Source organism: Lipophrys pholis (genome assembly GCF_963383615.2).
Source record: "Lipophrys pholis genome assembly, chromosome: 16".
NCBI lineage: Eukaryota > Metazoa > Chordata > Actinopteri > Blenniiformes > Blenniidae > Lipophrys > Lipophrys pholis.
The window spans coordinates 9,371,715-9,393,458 of NC_137634.1; the positions used below are offsets into that span (position 1 = coordinate 9,371,715).

The 21,744-nt window shown below is 40.2% G+C and overlaps 1 protein-coding gene across 2 annotated transcripts in view; it reads right to left on the reverse strand.

The window, feature by feature from the left end:
- Positions 1-522: 522 nt before the first annotated feature.
- LOC308121598 (glutamate receptor 3) overlaps positions 523-21,744 on the reverse strand; it is a 75,771-nt gene continuing 54,549 nt past the window's right edge. Inside the window, exons 12-16 of one of the 2 annotated variants that reach the window (XM_080482913.1) lie at positions 18,579-18,777; positions 11,332-11,579; positions 3,985-4,099; positions 2,634-2,882; positions 523-2,029 (exon numbers count right to left, since the gene is read on the reverse strand). In XM_080482913.1, coding sequence (XP_080339039.1) covers positions 2,637-2,882; positions 3,985-4,099; positions 11,332-11,579; positions 18,579-18,777 — 808 coding nt within the window. In that variant the 3' untranslated portion in view covers positions 523-2,029; positions 2,634-2,636. Of the gene's footprint in view, positions 2,030-2,633; positions 2,883-3,984; positions 4,100-10,416; positions 10,532-11,331; positions 11,580-18,578; positions 18,778-21,744 lie in introns of both variants that reach the window. The other variant, XM_080482912.1, reaches the window with a different exon arrangement.

The window sequence follows — 21,744 nt, forward strand, 5'->3', positions numbered from 1 at the left end:
GTTCAAGCCTGGACTCGAAAGCTTTTCCTTGTGGGGGTTGCATGTTCTTCATGGACGTGTGTGTGTGTGTGTGTGTGTGTGTGTGTGTGTGTGTGTGTGTGTGTGTGTGTGTGTGTGTGTGTGTGTGTGTGTGTGTGTGTGTGTGTGTGTGTGTGTGTGTGTGTGTGTGTGTGTGTGTGTGTGTGTGTCCTGTACTGAGCTGTCCGGGGTGATTCTTGTGTTTTTCTTCCTTTTTCTTAACCTAAATACGCTTGTTAAAGTATGGAATATTCTCAAGAAACTGCAACCAAAATAAGAAAATATATACAAGGACAGATGATAAATATTCACAAATACTACAAAAATAAAACAATTGTTCACTTTGTCAGTATCTGCACTACCAGCTTTGTAAAAAGAAAAGTGATCCTGCACATTCTAGTTTTAAACTGTAAAATTATACTAGAGCAATATTTTTTTCTTAGTTTTCCATTCTTGAAAGAATAATAGACATTTCAAGTGAAATAAAGTGTCCCAAAGATGAATATAAACCTGATTTTATTAAGGAAATGTAATAAAATCCTTTGTACATGACCTCTCCACAGAGGCTCGCTGTGTTCATACATGCAACTCTCGGGGTTGAGGTACTGTTACAAATGAATTGGGGAAAAAAAAAAAAAATCAAAGAATAATAAAGTCCAACCGGATCACACGCCGTCATTAGGCGCTCACTAAACCAGGGTCCATTTCGAGTTGCAGTTGGCTCAAACTTATCACCGAGTTCACATGCACTTTATCTGGGGAGGAAAAAAAGGATGAGAAAGGCTGATAATACTAAACAAATGTAGGCGTCGTAGAATTATTTCTTTTTTTTTTTTTTCCCCCTTTTCAGTTTATAAAAAAAGTTCACCTAAACAAACAGACAAATGTTTCATTCGTTGCTCTTCCCTCAATGTACAGCTCACCTTCTGCTCGATGCATAGACACAGAAAGCTCATCACGACCAAAGAAGCTATGGTGTGTTATCAGTTTTACCAGAAAAAAGAAATGTCGAGAACCACAGCTGCAGATACTGCACTTACATGAGAAACAGCTTCTAAGTGCGTACAAAGTGTAAACCATAAGCTCAGTTAAACCGTTGGTTACATAAAAAGGGGTCACCGTCCTACACTAGAGTATTTATAATTCTTCTGATTTCAACAATATGGCACTAAGTGATTAAAAGCGGACCTCATTTCAGTAATTTCAAAAAAAAAAAAAACTTTCCAAACAGTGGCAGTTGAAACAAACGCAGTCTCACGTGACCGATTTAACACAAGCGTCTAAGTAAATACAGTCAAGGTGTTTACGATGTCCAACAGGAATTCGAGATCCACCGAAGCCGGACCTCGAGTTTCCTTCGACGGATGATTTTCTGCCCGTTTCGCTGATGCTTCAGCCTAGTGATTGATGCTTGTCCTAAATATTCTGACACTGAAAATAGTCTTATAATAAAACAAGAAAATGACTTTACGTCACTAAATATAACATTTACCCAACCGAAGAGTTCACCACAAAAATATGTCTGTAAAGGATTCAAATGACTTAATAAGTACTTCAAGAGTCTGAATGTAAATAATGGCTTTGTCTTTTCTTCTCCAAGATAGAAAACAACTTAAATTACATCGGTTCATCTAATTGTCGTTTGAAGCAATGTCTTTGCCGACTTCCACATTTTATTTTCTTATGCTTTTTTTTTTTTCTTCTTTTTTTTCCTCAAGTGAATAAAATTTAAATTGCATTGCCACGATGCTGAAATGCTCCATAAGGCACTACGAGAGGCAAATCCCATGTTTCCAGAAGCAAAAATGTCCTGTTGCGTCTTTGCCCTCTGTTAGTGTGACGGGTTTCTGAACCCAGTATGAGCACTTTGTTGACTTGTAGGCTTTGAGTCCAAGCTGATGACAAAGAAGGCCGTTGCCTCGGCGATGCCAGCCTCGGAGTGTCGGGGTCACACAGTGTGGCAGCGAGTTTCTATCCGGACGCAGCAGCAGGAATCAAACACCGTTCGCCCCTGAAAAGACACGCGGAGAAGATCATGTTCTTCCACTAAGTGAGGACACACTGAGCACATTTCTGGGAACAGGAAACCTTTGAGCCGATATTCACTTTTTGATTTTTTTCGTCGGAATTGGAGCATAAAATACTTTTTTCTAAAATAATTTATAGGATTATTTAACTAGTAACTGGATTTATTCACTCTGTGATCCAAGCGCCATAAAGTGAAAAGTCTTTTATGGCTGGAAAATGGATCATTTTCCTTTTTAAATGGCGCCGCATTTGTAAGAAACATGCGTTTGTTTGGATGTGCAGCATAGTTTGTTTGTAATAATGTAAAGATTATAGAGGAGATAGCTGGCCTACTTTATCTCCCGACGAGACCCGCCCCCCTCATATAAAAACACATGTATATATGAGCACATTGACAGATGGACTCCTGTATTGATATTTTGTTATTTGTCGATTGTGTCACACTCTCTCTAAAGAAAAAAAATCAAAATGGAATATGTGTAACATTTAGTTTGAAACATTTCTTGGGGGTGAGGCCTTCCGAGTGTCTTCACGTGTCTTTGACATTGCAGATGCAAAGCGGCACGGCGTGGCAACGACATACCTACCGTCTAGATTTTAACACTTTCTGTCCCGTACACGTTGTAGCCTTCACGGTACGTGGCAAAATTCTGGGTGTTGGCTGGAGGGGCCGGCTTAAAGTTTTGGGCATTCTTTGCCAGCTTCAGTCTTTTGGTCTCTTGCCGTGACTTATAGCAGAACTCTATCAAAGCCACGGTCATAGCCAGGCCGAGCCCCCCGACCAGAATATAGAAGACTCCTGCCACGTTGCTCAGGCTTAGAGCACTTGTCTTGTCCTGGGGGAGGTAAAGACCGCCATTAAGACTTCTTCAAACTGGCACTTTGAGACTGACCTCACATACACCCACACAAAAACCTACATGTACATCCTGCTGCACTAAAACTAGACAGTAACACTGAGGAGGTCACTAAATGTGTCTACAAAACAAAACAAAACAAAACACTCAAGAGGTACAGTTTCCTAATTCTGCCTAAAAATGATGAAAAAAAAAAAAAAGAAGAACTCAAATGTGTCTGACTCCTCCTCTCAGGGTATTTGTAATCTACAGAGCTGAGAAGGTGAATGTAGAGAGACTTGCTATCTGTCCTGCTCCGTGGTCTCTTTACGAGGCCACGGTTATGAGGAAGGCGGTCGTGGTCGTACAGGTCTACAGATCAAACCCTGGATTCACTATCATAGCTGCTCAAGTTCATCTAAAAGAAACACTGTACAAAGTGACAAGCTGTGGAAGGGGAACTGAACCATTTTGCTGCTATTAAAAGCCAAACAGTGATATTGAAATTCATTTATGTGAGTTTTACCATTTGCAGCCAAACTCTAAAGGCGATAAATCAGATTTATACCGGAAATAATCTGCCGAGTGGCATATAAACGTCTTTTTATTGAAATAAAGCATCCCTTCCTCTGACACTCCACATATGAGGCCTGACTATTAAATACTATTTGACCACTTTTTTTTTTGCTCAAATGGTATTTAAAGGTCAGTTTGGACTTTGTCAGAATAAGGAGGCCTCTGGGAAACACAAACAATTTGACATACAAATGAATAAGACCACCAATAAACTAAATTTCAATAGAGGTTTGGATGAGAAATAGCAGTACAATGGTTTCAATTCAATGATTCAAAAACTTAATGATATGAATCAAAAGATTATGTGTGATCATGCTGCAGTTTTAGAAATTAAAAGCTCGTCATAAAAATGGGTTCATGTAATGAGTCATGATAAACTACAGTATGTGTGAGGTAAAGTCTCCTTTTCTTATGTGTCGTTATGATTAGCACGTCTGCGGGGATGTACGCTTTAAATGTTTGCATATGAACAGTTAAGTCAAAATGCATTTTGCAGTTTAGTATAAAAAGACCTGCAGCGACTGACCTTACTTCCAGAGTCCTTGGTTCCACATTCACCCTTATCGTACCACCATTTGTTTTTCAGCTTGTCTAAGATGCCTTGTTCACTGAGTTTCAATACTGCAAGGTTTACAGGAGTTCTTCACGTGGGAAATAACATAAATAACATTGTATTATGTTATTTTATGTTATTCAACTTTCTTTTCTTTTTAAAAAAAAAACTACTTCATACAAAGCGATAGAGCAGGGTCCTGGCCAACAAATCACAGATAGCAAGCAAGACTACAGTATGTATATCAATATGTAAATATATGACTTTTATGATCCATGACTACCCTAGCATGCCAGACCCCACCGATATCGCTTTGAGTAATCGGCACACACTGATCACAAGAAGAAAGAAAACATTTGAACTTGCAGAGTAAAAGCAGCTGCTGCGTAGCTTTGAAAGAATGAAATAACAAACAGAGGCAGTAATTGCTGAGGGCACATCATTTTTGCCTTTTTTTTTTTTTGGTTTGTTTGTTTAGTTTTTTTTCGTGTTTTGCAAGGTGGATCTAACAGGAACCCTTTCCTGACTAACAGACAAACACAGCGGTCCAATTTCATTAGCTGCTATCAAAGCTAATGTCTCACAAAGTCCCGTCTTCAAACTTGAAGCAAGCTGCGTTTGTATGGATCAGTTAGGAAAATACTGCCGCTTCAGAAATCATTCAGAGACGGTGCCATCGGCCAGATTTAATGGTTTGTCAGTCTATCCCTCTCATCTGTTGCTCTGCAGCTGCACATCAGCCAGATGAAGTTGAGATTTTAGGCTTCAAAAGAAAAGCCCAGAGGGCAGAGTCATTGTTTCAGGGGGGGGGTGTGGGGAGGGGGTGTTGGAGGTGGGGAGGAGTGGTGGAGTTTGTCTTGTAAAACATTACGCTCAATTTCCTTGACTGCTAGATTCCCAGGCTTGTTTCCTTCCAGAGAATAGATCAGTGTTCGTAATTCAACATCATCAAATATATTGTATTCACCACCGTGTGTCTCCAACGCAACACAAATCTAATTTGATAAAAGTTCATCCAAAATCAAATAAACAAAAGGCGGCGCGGCGTCCAGGTTTTCCAGGTACAGCAAAGTTGAGGAGATTTAGTTTGTATGTTGAGACTCGCCTCACAAACCCAAAATCAAGTCCCAACTCGAGATTTTTAACGTTTGTCCTCCTGAGAAGAATAATTATTTTAACATCTTTGTTTTTTTTATTGCTTTGCTTTCCTCGCCATGTAGAGAATTTAAACCGTAACATGATGAACTGTTGCAGAAATCAAAAGGTCCTTAAATCTAGAAGATTAAAATGTTGTTGTTTTAAACGGACGTTCAAGCTTGTTTTAGTTCAGTCTCATACATCCAGGATTGATCTTAATAGAGCAGTAAAAAATAAAAATTTAAAAAAAACCCTGCAAACAATAAACGTTTTTACTTACCTATTGAGATCAAAATCACTACATTTTATAAAATCCAACAAGAACAAAAATAATCTTAAAAACATTACAGCAATCTGAATGAGTGTAGTTTTATAATAATGTTATTCCATTACAAATAAAGTGATGTTAAACTGGATCTTCTATTTTTCACCGTGGGCCAGACTGGACCCTCCCGTGAGCCGGTTCTGGTCCGCAGGCCGCATGTTTGACACCGCTGATTTATCCCCATGTGTTTTACTAAGAAACGGAAGGAAGATGAAGTACAAACCAGAAAAATAAAAGGTTTTAGGTGGAGCATTTCCTTCCACTTGAGAGCAGCATTATTTGTCATAATGAAACATTTTGACAGTTTCATATTTATCATGATTAAATTCTTTGATGATCATTACTAATGAGCACTCGGTGACTCACGTCTCGATTCACCACCATCCTGTTCAGACCTCAAATAGATGAATTACAGCAGCTTTTACCCAGACGAACACGGCTCTTATCTTTAACCTCCTCGAATTAAAAAACTGAATTTCACTGTATTTATACATTTTGTTCACCTCAGTGACTAAAAATAAAACTACGAAGACTAATTATTCAGTCGACCTCCGTTGGGATTACCTTCAACAGGAAGTTGTCTGAATTGTTGTGTATCTGTTCCCGCAGCCCTCTGAATACAAAGCTGCTGGTGGTCAGATTAAGACCCTCGAACACACCACCAGGTGGTGACCGAGCACTTTTAATCAAATATTCATGATGTAGGATCCTGGTGGCATTGGAAAAAAAAAGGATGAAAATAAATCTGTGTTTCCAAAAGCGTATGTGTTAAATTGAAGATGTAATCAGGAAATCATCAAATCAATTGGCTGTGAAGGTGATGCGGGGAAGTCAAAAACACTCAGCGGGGAGAAAAGAGTACAAAAAAAAATAAAAAAGGCAGGAATAAAAAACAGCAAACGTTTCCCCCTCGAGCTGCTTAACAGCTCAAGTTCATAATTAGTCTGTCGAAGACATAAATACTCAATGTCGTGGAGTGTGGCATCTACTCCACATTTACTGTCAGAAAGAGACTCACTGTGAAATTCTCTCCAGCATCATAGGTAAGAACATTTTCCTTCTTGACTGAGAGTCCAAACACATTTAAAAAAAAAAAAAAAGAGCTCTTTGACTCACATTTGAGGAGAATCTCTGCATTTCTGCAGAAAACCACTTAAGGCAGTGAAAATGTGAAGAATGTGTCTCCTCCTCTGCTACCGTCTTCATTTTAAAAACTGTGGTAGTGAAATGTGACGGGGGAAATAAGGCAAGTGTTTGCATAGTTAATACAAATACAGAAGGGGCGTCAAATATGTGGCTGGTGAGCCACAACAGGCCAAGTCAGAGGGTCTAGTCTAGTTACTAACTAACTCTAACTGCATTTTATATTGTACTGACTGAGTACCGCACTTTCACGCTTCATTGACGGCCATTATAAAACATTAAACCGCAGTCCAGATAGTTGCTGCATTAAAAACCAGCTGCAATCAATTTTTAACCATTTGTTCAGTATTAAAGACAGACAAGGGAGGTGTTTGTGAAAACATGCATACTAAAGGCTGCAGAAATGCCAGCAGAGAAATACTGCGGTCCAAAACAATTTCAGCAGATTTAGAAGCAGCGACATTTTCCAGTTCAGTGTGTTTTTGGACACAGAGGCATTTATTTCTAACAAAATGAGTCGATGTAGACTTGTTCTGGGAATAATTCACCCAGAACTTTTAATCAACTAAAAAAAAAAAAAAAACTGTTGTGGAGAATAGTCAACTCAGTTTTCTTCAGTTTGTACACATTACCTGTTCACAACTAAACTTTCAACTCAAAAATAGTCAAAAAAAAATTTCATACCGCTCGTCAAAAGGACATTGCAGTACAGGGGTGTCCAACAAACAGCTTGGGGGCCAGAACAGTTCCGCCCAGACAGTCAAATTCTGACACTTTTGCATGAAAACATGGATGATGTTTGACTTTATTTTGAAGCGAGGTATTTTAATGAGGTAACACAAGTTACTTCAGTAAGAATTTTATGGTTTGTTGACAGTTTAAGAAGGTAATTGTATTGTTTTTTACTAAAACAAGTGAAATCTGAAGTTCAGTTTAGAGTTGGGGGTTGTTATTATTCTTCATGTGTGGATCACTACACTTTTAATTTGACTCCTGAAATGACTTGATCGTTTTTTGTTATTTTTTTAGCTGCTGTGTTTAAAACTTGACTGATTGTTCAAAGTGTAATTTTTAAGAGATTTACTTTCTTTTAGTCAAGTGTTGACTTAATTATCCTGTTTGAATACAAGATGTGGACACAATATTCCAAACGTGCACAATCTTTCACAATCAAATACACAACAGGTAGAGCCATAAATCCTCCATCTGTGAAGCTTCATAGAGTTCAGTTTGTGTGTGTTACATGGTGTGTGTGTGTGTGTGTGTGTGTGTGTGTGTGTGTGTGTGTGTGTGTGTGTGTGTGTGTGTGTGTGTGTGTGTGTCCACCTGTAAGGCCACCTCAGATCAGACGCAGCTCTTCATCTGGACTCTACTAGAATCAATAAACCCCAGGAGGGTCCAGAGGGGGGCTGCTCTGTCTCTTTCTCAGAGGTGGTGGTGGCTGCGGCTGAAAACCGTTGAGATGATTTTGGATTAAATGTAGATTTTACGCACACAAAAGGTATTTTTCTGTTGAAAACATTTGATTAATGCTCAGTGTCTCATTTGAATTTATGCAAAGCTTGTTGAGTTTGGCTTGTTACAGGCTTGATTTCCCCCCCTAAACGTTTGTAATATTGATTTCATGCTTTTTATTCCCTTTTTTTTTAAAATTTTGTACATTTAGGCAAAATAATTTTAAGTTTGTATATCTTTTATATAAAACATATTTTTCACAACCACAAAAACTATTATATTAATATTATACTGTTTCTTTTTTTATATTACTTGTTTAAAAGAGAGCAATAAAAAGATCTTGAAAGAAAAGGGAGTGGTCACAGCCTCAATTGCAAATGTCCGCTCATATTGTTTTTTTTATTTTTAATCTTGTAAAAAACAAAACAAAAATAGAAACATAAGCTTCATAAATAAAGTTTATGGCTGTATTGGATTTAATAGGTTATGCGGGTGTTTGTCATATTGTGTCCACTGCTTGTTCCCATAAACTCTAACACCAACCCAGGAGGAAGAAAAGTGTCTAGAAACATTCAGGATCACAAAACATAAAGAACTCATGCGAAACACTGAAAACTACATCAAATTACCCCACGGGGGGCAGAGAGCACTTAATCAACGAAAACACTTTTAAACATTGCAATTGGTTTTTTTTAAGTGAGCTTCTTTGATGATGAACACATTTGCAGCTATTATTTTTGATATAAATGCAAAGAAGAACCAAATCAGTGCGAATATATTTTCCACTGTGAGTGTCACCTTCCCCTCAGTGGTCATTACATACAATATATTTCTTAAATTATACACAAATGCATTTCTGAAAGTGAAACAAAGTCAAGGAAATGTGGCAGTCGGAAATGATAGTGTTGCACCGATCATCTACTCTCTTTCTAACTGAGGCCTGCAGGGATCGGGGCAAACAGCCAGCGAGGAGGAGGCGGCATCTTTGTGTTATCCCAGCGGTAGTATCCATGTCCCACTCAGGAATGGATGACTACGGTCAATAACAGCAAAGTTCTGCCGAGTCTCTTCGCTCACAATGTGCCGAGTTCATTTTAAGACATGATGCAAGCTGAAGAGCATTGGCAGAGATGGATCCAGAGGCGAGCTATTATTACGCTCTGGGGTTCTGCAACACAAGATCAGGGGCCTCATTCATAGACAGAGCGTACAACAGATTTGATTGAAAAAAAAAAGACTGAAATGTAAGAAATGTGCCTGTTCTTCTCCAGAGATTTGCGCCAAAATACAAAGTATGAAAACATCAAGCTAGAGAATAGTGTATGTTTGAGGTTTTTCTTTCAATTTCAGATGTAAAAGTGAAACTATGTAACTTTAGGAAGACATTAGAACAAGTAGTGAGTTTTACATTTGACGCAGTATATTTGTCTTCAACACAAAAATAGCATAAACTCAAATTGAATCTTTCTCTTCAGAGCAGAATATATAACAAATTAGTGTCTTGAACTTGACGGCGAGTAGCCAAAACATGCATCTGGGATGCAAAAGTTGCACAGCCTCACTTTCAGTTCTCACTTGAACAATCCCATCAAGTGCTTCGAATCAAATCCACTTGTACAAATGGAGCCCCTGGTCGTATCTTACACTGTTATACCTAGGAGGGGGGTGGGGTGGGGTGGGTGGGTGGGTGGGGGTTTACCGGCTCAGGGTGGCCATGGAAAGACTTTGCCTGGCCTTGAATGAAGGCCAGCCAAAGGTTTCTGTCAGTCTAAAACGCTGGACTTGGGTGAGAAGATGTTGGACAGAAAGAGTTTGGACCATTAGTGTTTCACTGTCATTAGAATTCTCACGTTTGCCTGCGATGCTTAGTCCCCTCAAGACAACGCTGTTCCCCATGCCTGCCCTAACACCCAGGCGGCAGATCGGAGAGTGCATCTATCCTTCAAAGCTGCAGGTGACAATCGCATGAAACTAGATATTCACTTCTTCCTGGCTCTAGTTTGAAGGCGACATTGAAACATTTTATATTTTGGCCTGTAGTTATAAAAAAAACTGAGGAAAAAGTTGGTCTCTGCCTTTCATACCCACAGGCCGAAAACCCTGGACTACTGTCAGGAGATAACTCGCCTGTCTTCCAATTTGTAAGCTTTGCTTCACCCCTTATCACTTTTTTTCCCCTCCTCTATTAGCCAAGTAAAGGGTTCCCAGTCGATCACAGTTCTCTAATAGAAATCTGAATTGGTAACTCATGTGAGGGTGGTTAGCCCCGCGGTTACAGTCAGTGAGGACAGCCTTGCCGATTACTCTGTTCTAGGATACCCGACTTTGGTGACATTGAGGCTGACCTTAGAGTCACCTCCCCCGCTGCCGCACTCTCCCTTGTCGTACCACCATTTGTTTTTCAATTTGTCCAAGAGGCCTTGCTCATTCAGTTTTAACACTGCCAGGTTAACAGCATTTCTTGAAACGATAAAACATAACTTGTAAGAAAATGAACAGGACCGTGAGAAATCTAATATAGAATATTAGTAAAATATAGTGATAGAGATCAATGGTTCATTAGGGGATCACGGGAGGGACAAATTGGTAAAGAATTTCACTGGTGTGGAAGGGTAAGAAGCATTTTTACAGCAAAGAAAATGTTAAATATTAGAGAGGTGGCATGGAGGGTCACATTGCTTGTAACTGAAGTGTGCGGGATGGGGACATTCTGTCATCGCTGAGTTAGAAATAAGAACATCCAGCATGCAGCTTAACATTCATCACAACTGACAGACCAGCATTGTAACTAGCAAATTAATTCAAGAAATACTTCAGTGTTGAATTGGAGGCAATGCAAAAAAAAAAAAAAAAAAAAAAAGAAGAAGACAAAAAGGGCACCACAGAAACCAGGAGGGAGGAGAGGCTCGGGGGAGGAGGAGACAAAACGCACAAGGTTGGGGGAGGTGACAGTGTACATCGACATTCAAACAGACACTGGATGTGACTGGTATACCAATAACCTTAAGAGAAAGAAGACAATAACAGACACAGACCAGAGAGATAGACAGGAACAAAACAACAACAACAACAACAAAAAATGGCTGAATGTGGTTGATTCAATTCAGAGAACTCATAATACTGTTCACTCAGTGATGCACTTGGAAAAAAAAAAAGAAGAATTAAGGAGTGAGGAAGAAGAGAAATGATAAAAAAGGAAACATCAGGGTAGGTGGAATACTATAACAACATGGAGGATATTGTTATAATATCCCACCCACCTTAATGCAGAGCCTTTAGGTGTGGCCACTCCGTAGCCTTTAGAGTCGAGGTTCCCGCCCACTTTCATGGTGTCGCATGGCTTCCGCTGCTCTATGTACTCGTTCATAGTGGACTCGAGAAGAAAGGCAAACTTGCCCTTCGACTTCCGTACCCGGGAAACCCCGTCTGGTGTTGTCTTGGCAAACACTGAGGGTTCGGCTGATTTCATGTATGACCACATTTTCTCATAAACTGCTATTTTGGAGCGCTGCATTCAAGGGGAGAGAGAGAAAGAACAGAAGCAGGTGAGTTACGTGCGTCAAAAGAGCCATGAAAACATCCAACGCAGAGCTGCTGTGGGGCTGAATTAAAGAAAACAATAACTATTAGATTTACATGGAAATATTCATACAACTCTGTGCTTTCACAGTAGAGCCACAAAAAGCATGAATGAGGAGCTTAAGGTTTAATTTTCTGGAAATGCGAGATCATTTCCCACAGTTATTAGCATTTTTATGATCCTCTTCTTAACTTGCAATTAAACCTTCTTCCGATCTGTCCAAATGTTATATTGAAAGATGTAACTCCTTTTGGTATCAAGAGATGCTACATGATCAATTTCGGCAAACTAATGAGTTCAGACTGAGACGGAGCCTAAACATTACATCTTAAATTACTGAGACCAATATTGCCCCGATCCTTCTCCTTATTCTTGAGTAGTTTAGTGTTCTATTGAATAATAAATATTTTATATAAACCAAAAAGGAGATCAAAGCGACACACTGTTTTAGTAAATTGAGCAAATTGAGTAATTCGTATACTGTAAGTTCTTTGAGATGCAGTGAATGGACGTTGTTTTAACCACATCAGTGGTCTCAGGGTGTTTTGAAATGTAAGCCACACACACACACACACACACACACACACACACACACACACACACACACACACACACACACACACACACACACACACACACACACACAAACACACACCAATAGTGCGGAGTCGACCTCAATCGGGAGCAGTTTGGTATTCAGAGTCTTGCCAAGGGACTCTTTGTCATGGACTGGTCGAGTTGGGGAATCGAACACCAAACCTTGGGTTTGGAAGATAACACAATCTACCAAGTGGAACACAGCTGCCCTCAACAAGGTAACAGAACAAAAAAGATAGAATGGTCAAAATGTAAACCGCTCTTCTGTTTGGTGACTGACTTCCTGCTCAGCTTCACATTCGCAGAACAGACATTTCTGTCAGTATTTTAATCAAACTCACAGCAAGAAGGCAAATAAGTAACATTTCCCAAAATTAAATTTAAACTGCTGTGAATCACGGGGAAAATATCCACTGCCTCCTAAAGGCTCCACATCAACGTCCCAGCAGGAGATTTGACTCACTAACACACCCGCTGTGGCCATCAGCTCCTGTAAACTCGAACGTTTCCGCACAGTGAACACTGACGGCGCTCCTCTTCTTGTAAAAGCACAGTGGATTTGCCCTTTAATGCAAACAGAGCAGCAGAAGTAGTGGGCTTTCTGCCAGCAGCCTGAAGTCTGACAGCCTGGCAGCTCAGCGGAAGTAAAGTGCAGGCCATGTTTGGGATCAATATTAATAGAGAGAAGTGACCTCCACCTCCTCCTCCACCTCAGTTTACACTCCCACCAACAGGTCTCAGCTGGCATAAGGACGATTGTTGCTTAAATTGTGTTTTTTCCCCCAATATCTTCCACCATGTTACACTTTTGATTTGCCTCCTCTGTGCTTATGCAGCTTTTAAATTTGTCAAACAGCGAATTCATAATGACCTGTTGTGCAGCGGCTTGAAATATGCAGTGCAGACTAGAGCGTCACATGATGCCAGCAGGTGAAAATGGGCTAATATATTCCACTGCAGGTTCAACTCATTAAAGTGTGAGGACCTCTCTCACACACACACATACACACACACGGTCTGGGGGCAACTTGTGGCAAAACCACAGGAGGTCTGAGGTGGGGGTGTTTTCACAGAGGATGTAGAATATTAAAAGCACACATTTTAGAAACGTAAATTCTATGAAGAAAAATTAGGATGATTGAAAAAGCTTCAGAAAGAAATGTGGAGCAGGTCCAATGTGCATTTTCAGTAAACGGCTCCAGCAGGTCTCCTACAGTCTATTTATTTTAAGTCCCAACAGCCGTTAATAATATATATGCTGTTGAAAATACAGGAAAGTCACAGCATACAGACAGAAATGAAAAGTGTGTTCGTTCATCTGAGTGTAATTGGGTGAATTTCAATGTGGATGTGCGAGAGTTGGCGGCCTCACTTCACTTTCATTTTAAAAGACATTCCTTTGACTTTCTGGTGGAGAAGCTTCAACTGCTCTGCATGCGTGAAATAAATCTCACCCCTCATGCTAAAAAAATAATTTAGCAGAATGTAGGATTTATATATATATCAGAGGGGGGGTGCATAACATGCAAGCACACAGTAGTGGACCTGGCTGGTTTTCCGCCCTGGGCAACCCCCCCCCATTGACAACTCTTCAAATCATACAATTTGTGATTTGACAGAGGAGGCAAGTCTCCTCAGCTTCCTCGTATATAATATGATGTTATACTTTTTGCTATTCAACATGTCCTTCAGTAGAGTTTGGGTGTTTTATGGCTGCATAAATCATACCTGCACGCAAGCAGATTTATGGCTGCATCAGTCCTCAAAGCTAAAGGACGTGCACTTCATCTCCTCCATGTCTGATCATATCTCTCATTTTCCTGTAACAATAAACTCTGCGCCAGTCAGGCCTGCACAGATCTTTTTTTCTACCCAGTATTTAGTTTTTTTTCTTTTGTCCGGATGACCTAAAAATCTGTTGTTGTTTTTTGCCTAAACAGTCAATCAATGAGCTATTTTTGTGTTTAAGTCATCAGAGATCAGGCAGGTATTAATGATTGCCGCCCACTCGCCTATCTTCAGGGATTTGTATGATAATAGACAAACTACTGAGTGAAAAGAGTTTGTCTTATCTGCCGTTTCGCTGGCTGCAGAGCCGCTCTTGCAATGGCAGTGTCTTTTAACACATTTGACCTGCTTATGCTGAGACTGACGGCTTCACCTCTGTGGCCCACTCAGCTGCCAGCTGGAGCAGCTACAGACATCCACAGCGCGGCCCTGCTCTGACACTCAGTACGCTGCTAAAAATGGCCAGCAAGAGGCTGATCGCCGGTCACCAGGGAGCAGGAGTACACAGCTGTCTACAATAGAGGGGAAAAATAGAAAGGCTGCATTAAACTGGGCTAATGTGACCTTCTGTGTTCAGATCTGTGGATGGGGGTGGGGGGGGGGGGGGGGGGGGCAGAGGGAACTTTGGTGTTGAAACTTTTCATGTTTGTACATGTGACAGTCCGACTCCAGATTATATGTTGAAACGACATCATCTGTGTATGACTGCTACATATATATTTTATCTCGTGTGCTACCCTTTGGTATCTACCGTATCTGTTCTAGTGCCATCGTGTCCATGCAGCTGGCTTTATCCAGATTGTATCTCCAGTAGTTGTGTGAGTCTGTCCAACATCACATCTGGTAGGTGAAAGTAAATAAAAACATCCGAATGAACTGACAAACTATGTCAGCCCAACATTGTGTACCGCCACATAAATAATTCACCAGAGATGGAATGGATTGTGGGCTGAGGCTAGTAAGTGAATCATTCTTGACATATGCACGATTTCAGTTCAGTGGAGTGTTCATGTAAACACTCCTAACATGACAATAATAGCTGATGACAGGCCTGACCGTGGTGTGAAAAGAGCCATTCTTTTTCTGGGTTACATGGAGATTCATGCTTGTCAGGAGCAAGCTGGTCATCTGTGTTGAAATCTGTGAAAGCTCCTCGTGCTGTCAGACCGATATAACCACTGACAAATCTTTTCACTGCAGCAGTCATGGCTCAGCAAAGACACATCCTTCCACAAATATTTCTTAATTAATGACTGGTGTAATCACTACAAATGGGGATGTGACGAGCTGTTTGTGTCCTCTGGCCAGTTAGAAATGTGGGTTTGCTGCCTGTCATCCTTTCTGGAAATAAACTGGTTTTTCTTTCCGCGACCAGTTTATCTGTCAGCTGCTGACGGAGCCGAGAGTGATTCATGGCCCTGTGTGTGTGTCTGTCTGTCTGTCACGCTGTCATCTCAAAACAGAGACAACAGGCCAAACAAAGCTTCTGCTGTTTTAGTTCTTTCTGCATTCAATATTTAGCGATGCGCCTGGGAAAGTATGTAATTATAACTCATTTACTGCATGCTCATGATCAGTGGAAACAAATTAATAAAGCAGCTAAACATAAACATGGATTGTTATCTAAGTTATCCAAGGTCAAAAACGCTTTAATATTCAGATATTTGTCCTCATGCGTACTTTTTCCCCCCAATACGTGTTAATTCAGCCGAACATCATCACTGTATAACTGATCAAGCAGGTTCATCTCCAACAGTTTATCACAAGATATAATCATATTCACAATATTCTTATTCTCTATTTCAAGTGCAGTATTAATGATTTAATATGAAGTCGTGTTTAACACACAGATACAGAAAGTAGTTTCAATTAACTGACATGGAAAACCAAAAACGACTCTATGTTTGGATTCCTTCACCCATTAAGACCTGCAGCAATATACAATGACATTTAGAATTTTTAAAAATTGTTTTAGATTTCTAAGTATCACAAAAATGCATGTAATCTGCAGTTATACAATAAACCTAAATATGGTCTGATTTCATATTATGTGATCTGAAAGGAGGTTGCATGACATAAATGAAGTGATGCCGCCTCCCCGATGATCGCGGCGAGATGTATTTGCAGCTTCTATTAATCATTAGCATTTAATCATCAGATTTCAATAACTGTTGCTGAGAAATGCTCCTCTGCACTGACATTTCCAGCTCGTAGGAAGAAAGACCTGATATTTATCTCTCACAATGAAGTCACCACACGTCTGTCAATTATCTCCTCAGGAGCACCTTTGATAAATCACATCCTGCCAAACACACATAGATTGGAGCGGCTACAGAGGAGTTGCCTATGGAGCCGCTTTTAATGTGATGATTCACCAGGAAGTCACTAAAATATTCACATGAAAAAAAAGAAAAAAAACACCCAACTGCGGTGTCAGTTCAGTGTTATTGAGGATGCTGGAGTGCCAATCAACTCCATTTTCTTCCTTTCTCTCATTTTATTGTTTGAAAAAAAAGTCTGGCTGCTCCTATTTCCCTTCTCGCGGCACAGCAAACAATTCTCCTGCTTGATGTAAATATGGAATTTGGAAGAAAAAACAGCAACACGCAGCTCTCGCAAACTTTGTTGGATCGTCCTGATTAACATCACATCTGTTGTCGTGTCCCTGCAGTCATAGCAGCGCCTCTCAGACAAGTCTGGATTGAGTTGTGACACGACGGGAGCAGAGGATCAGCCCACACTGCTTGTCGGCAACCAGACTTCAGGAGTATCTATTCACCAGCACAAAGAAAACTTTGTTCTCCTCGGAGTCCGACCAGATGTGCGACCGAGCTCAGAGCCTCTCCACGAGCCATTATCTGTCTGAGCTCAGCTCCTCGTTACGTTTTCCGAACACGTTTTCCGAACACGTTTTCCGATAATTTATGTCACGTTTCAAAGCGCTGCAGAGCAGTGACCTCCTCAACACTGATCGCACCAATTGCTCCATTTCACTGCTTTCAGACGCCGGCTCAGTTTGGCACAGCAGCTCCAGCCATTCTGCTTGAACGCCCTCATAAATTGGTCACAGAAACATTACGCTTGGTCACTTCTTTGCAGAATCATAGCTTTTCAGGGACGAACGCACTAAATAAACACGGGACCCTTTCGCATTAACTTAAAACTTTTCTCCTTTGTCTCACATGCGTTTTAAGCTTTCATTTGACTGACTGTGCTGAGAAGGAAATCCTCTACTGACAGCAGCAAATAACTGGACGTAACAGACTGAAACATGTGTTTAAGTTTTTTTCAAAAGATATTGTAAAATGTGGTCTGATACCGAGCCTGAAGCCAAAGCGCCTGCCTGATGGCCCCCCCCAAGTCTAGAGGAGAGCAGGGTTTGTATTTATCAAATATCTCGGGCTCGCTTGGGGCAATCACACCGAAAAAAAACAAAAAAAAAAAAACAACCAGCACTAAAAATAGAAACAGCTCAGAGCTGGACATTGGATGTGAATGACATTTCCATTTCCAAGGAACAGGGTGTTTTCTGAGAGATTGCAGTTTTGTGACACAGGCCAGAAAATTGGAATTATAATGATTTCTCCTTGTTCTTGGACATTCAAACACACAAACACAAGTAGTCTGATGATCAACGAACTGCCGCTTCATTTCATGTCACTGGTTTTAAATCACAGAGATTCAGAGGCTGAAACCGAACTACGACCACACAATCTCTCACACAGTGACGGCATCATCCATCCATGAGCAGAACCCTAACAACAGTAATCAGTGCTAATTAATATTGAATTATTGGTGTTTTTAAGCCAACAGCGTTACTGTCTTTTTGTTGTAGCACAAACATATTCACTGTGTGAGATTGATATGAATATTTGCAGCAATTTGGAGAAATTGGAGACAGAGGTTAATCTGCATATTAGTAGACACTCGCTGCTAATCAAAGTGTGTTCGACGACACTAGAGATGGTCAGAGGGGAAGCATGACAGTTTCATTTTCACAGCTGAATTAGTCACAAGAAAACCAGTAGAAGAGCTCTTTTATCATCTTAAAGCACTTTTTTTTTAAATCGCTTTGTAAAACAAATGTATGTCATGCTTATTGATTTTATGTTGTTGACATTCAACCTGCCGAAGGGACTAAAGATGGAAATTAGCTGTTGGCTATAATCTTGCATATTTACATGTATATGTTCATTAATATGTGTTGTCCCTGTTTTAAATAAATAAACTCAAACTCAATTGAGCTCCTATTCTTTTTTGTCCTCTCTTATAAATCACAGAGTAGCACTTTAGTCAATACAAGCCAATTAATCAAAAATAGTATGTTTAGTCTGATCTCAGGTCTTTAGAAGTGCAATATCATGACAAAAAATGTAGTTCTCTGTTTTGTAATTGATTATCTTTCAATTTATTTCTGGCAGGCAATAAATCAAACCCCCACAGCAAAGCTCTGGAGACGTGTTCAGCTTTTGGCCGGCATACAGGACATCTTGTTATGCGGTACACAGTGATTGTGGGGTGACAGCCAGTGGAGACACTCACCCTAAAGAACTCCTTAGTGGAGCCTGAGTCTAATGTCCCATAGGCAATTTCTGTCTGCTTGGCCAGATCCTCAGCGCTCTCGATGGGAGAAACCATCCTCTCCACGGTGAGGAAGGCGGCCAGGTTGGCCGTGTAGGACGAGATGATGATGAGGGTGAAGAACCACCACACTCCTCCAACGATCCGCCCCGACAGAGACCTGCAAGGAGCAAATTAAAAGAGCCAGACATGAGACCAGCGAGCTCAGATTTACTCGTCGGGGAGGAAGGAGGGGAATATTCTCCATCATGTTTAATGCATTTGGCATCGCGTCAGCCCTGAGGTTTAACTCGGACCTCTTTCTTAAAGAAACTGCCCAGTTAATCCATTAAGAGATGAGAAGTGCAACATATTTCACATCTTAGGTGATCCGACCACATAGTTACCTAAATTAATGTAATGGAAGTATCATTAGGTCCATATAGCGGCCTATACAGCTGAGTAATTCTTTGAAAGCTATAATAAGCCTCATTAACCCAGTATACCAGTATCCACATTTAGTTTTGGAACTAATTCAGGTGAGCATTCATCCCAGATTGCCAAGAGCTGCGAGCTCAGCAGCAGCAGCAGTCTAAATCCAGCAGCCTGCAGATAAATGAAGGATCCTGTTGGACTCATTACGGAGTTCTGCTTTAGTTTTATGTCATTTCGGCTCCAGGGTTTCAGGAGTGTCCACACATTTGTCAATGTGAAAGTGCCCGAGGTCCAACGACCCCACCATAGATAGAATAGAAACATTAAAAAAAAGATTTTTTTTTTTTTAAGAAGATCAACATATATGAGAAAACTCATGTTATTGAACGAAACGCGTTACATTTGCAGAACAGAATTTATTGCTGGGCTAACAGCAAGGGCCCCACAAGGTCCACACATTGCATAATATATATGTAGGTTACACAATCACGCTGTCAACATGAGTAAAAAATAATATGCATGTTGAATTTACTTATTTTGTTTGTGCCTAAAAATATAAAACATTTTAGGACAGAGGGTCATATGGAATCTGACCTTGAGCCATGACTGGGCCCGGGGGCCAGACTTTGTACATGTCTGATATATTCAGTTAAAAAATACTGCATAGTCCTCCTAACATACATACAAATAGATTTTTTTAGTAAGGTGGTTTCAAAGTCTGATCATTCTTTGCATTTCCTCTTGTAGAAGGTGTGTGAGACAGAAACAATGTTTACTTAATATAGGAAACTGGGGTTGGTCGGCTATAGTGTCATATTTCTTGTGTCAGTCTTCACATTAAAATTGACATGCAGCTGCAGGCATGTTTTACTGTCAGGCAGATAGTTGATCCACTCTGCTAGTTTAACGCTGCTGCCAGTGTCTGACACTGAGCACAGACACCTGTGAAGACCTGATTCTAAATGATCGGAGCCGCAGCGCGAGGCCACAGAGGACGTAACTCAGCAAAGGAACCACAAAGCTCTGCTACTGAAGTGAGCGTGATGAGCCAAACGGCCTCACACCCTCATCTCGCTCACTGATCCCGAACGATTCCTCACACAGATTTCTTCATTCCTGTGTCTCGCGGTTTAACCCCACAGCTCATACCTTTTAAAAATGTGACTTTTTCTTTCTCCGCTTGCTGCTTCTAACTGCCCCAATCACACATGCACTGAAGGCGCTGCTCTCGCATGAACTCTCTTCCCTCATTTCAAATGAGGATCCATTTCATTGGCACTGCATTGCAGATGTACTTCCTCTGGAGTTCTCCGGCTACAGTAGCAGGAAAATGTAAAGTGAAGCATTTAAATATGCTCTGGTTTTATGCATGACTTGAGCATAAATTTGTGATATGATTTGCATTTAAATCACAAGTATACAAACACACTGTGTTTATCTTAATACCACACAAATGGTGATGGTATTTAATGACTTTATTAAACACGGCCATTAAACATTCACAGTATTGCAGTAAAACTTAAGTGAACCTCAATTTAATAACTGGCCGAACGTCCTTTGGCAGCAATAACATCAACTAAGTGGTTTCAGTAGCTGCTGATCAGAGCTGTACAGCGATCAGATGTAATTTTGGATAATTTTTCCATACAGAAGTGCTTCGGCTCGGCTTTATTACTGGGATGTTCGCTGTGAGCGGCTCTATGAGCATCTCTATTACATCTCTGTTGGATTCAGGTCTTGGATCTGGCTGGACTACTCCAAAAGATGAATTTTATTATTTTTCTCAAAGTCATTTGGTCATAGGTCTATATCTATCTTTGGGGTCATTGTCCTGCTGCCAACTTCTGCTGAGATACAGCAGTAGGGCAGCGTCACTGACATCCTCCTGTAGAAAAACATGAATAAATTTGAATGTGTCTGTATAAGTCAGGGGTCTTTTTTCACAATGTACAATGTTACTGATAAGGAGTGTTTGGATCCACAGGCAACAATAAGTATTACACTTCACTTCAAATGAGATGCTTTCAATTTACAGTGTCTAGTAGTAAGTCTCTATATAGTCTATTTTATTTAGTGTTTATTATTATACGCAGATATACTCAGATACAGATCAGAATATTGCATGAACGCTTACTTTCTCAACCGTTTTAAGTAGTTCTGTTTTTTTCTTTTTTTTTCTTATCCATCTGATTTGTAAATTTATATGTATATATATTTCAATTCCAAACTGCTGACAAAACTTTTTTTTGTGACAATTCTTATCTTGTAAGATTTTGTAAGCCATCATTTAATCTCAAAAATAGCATCACATCAGGGTCATTTACTTTACACAGATCAGTTGGTCGAAACATAAATGGGCCAGAGGCAAAGTCTTAACAACGAAAAATGCATTCTTGCATGCATTCATGCATCCAACTCCAGAGAAGGCGTGATTCAGGTTTGAATATTAGAGAAGGTGTTTCCTTTGGCGGTTTAAATTGCCTAAACACTGCTGGTGTGTGTCACACCAGTGTGGAGCCACTGGGAAAATGTTTAAACCTAACAGCAAGTTTGTATTTGCTGCCGAACTAGTTTTATCTACCACGATTCACCAAAAGGAGGGTGAAAAGGCTACATTTGTCATTATAACTGTATGATACCACTCATTGAGATCACTCATTCCAATTTATTTAACTGAATATAGGATCTTGGAAATGTATTTTTTTCTTTTATG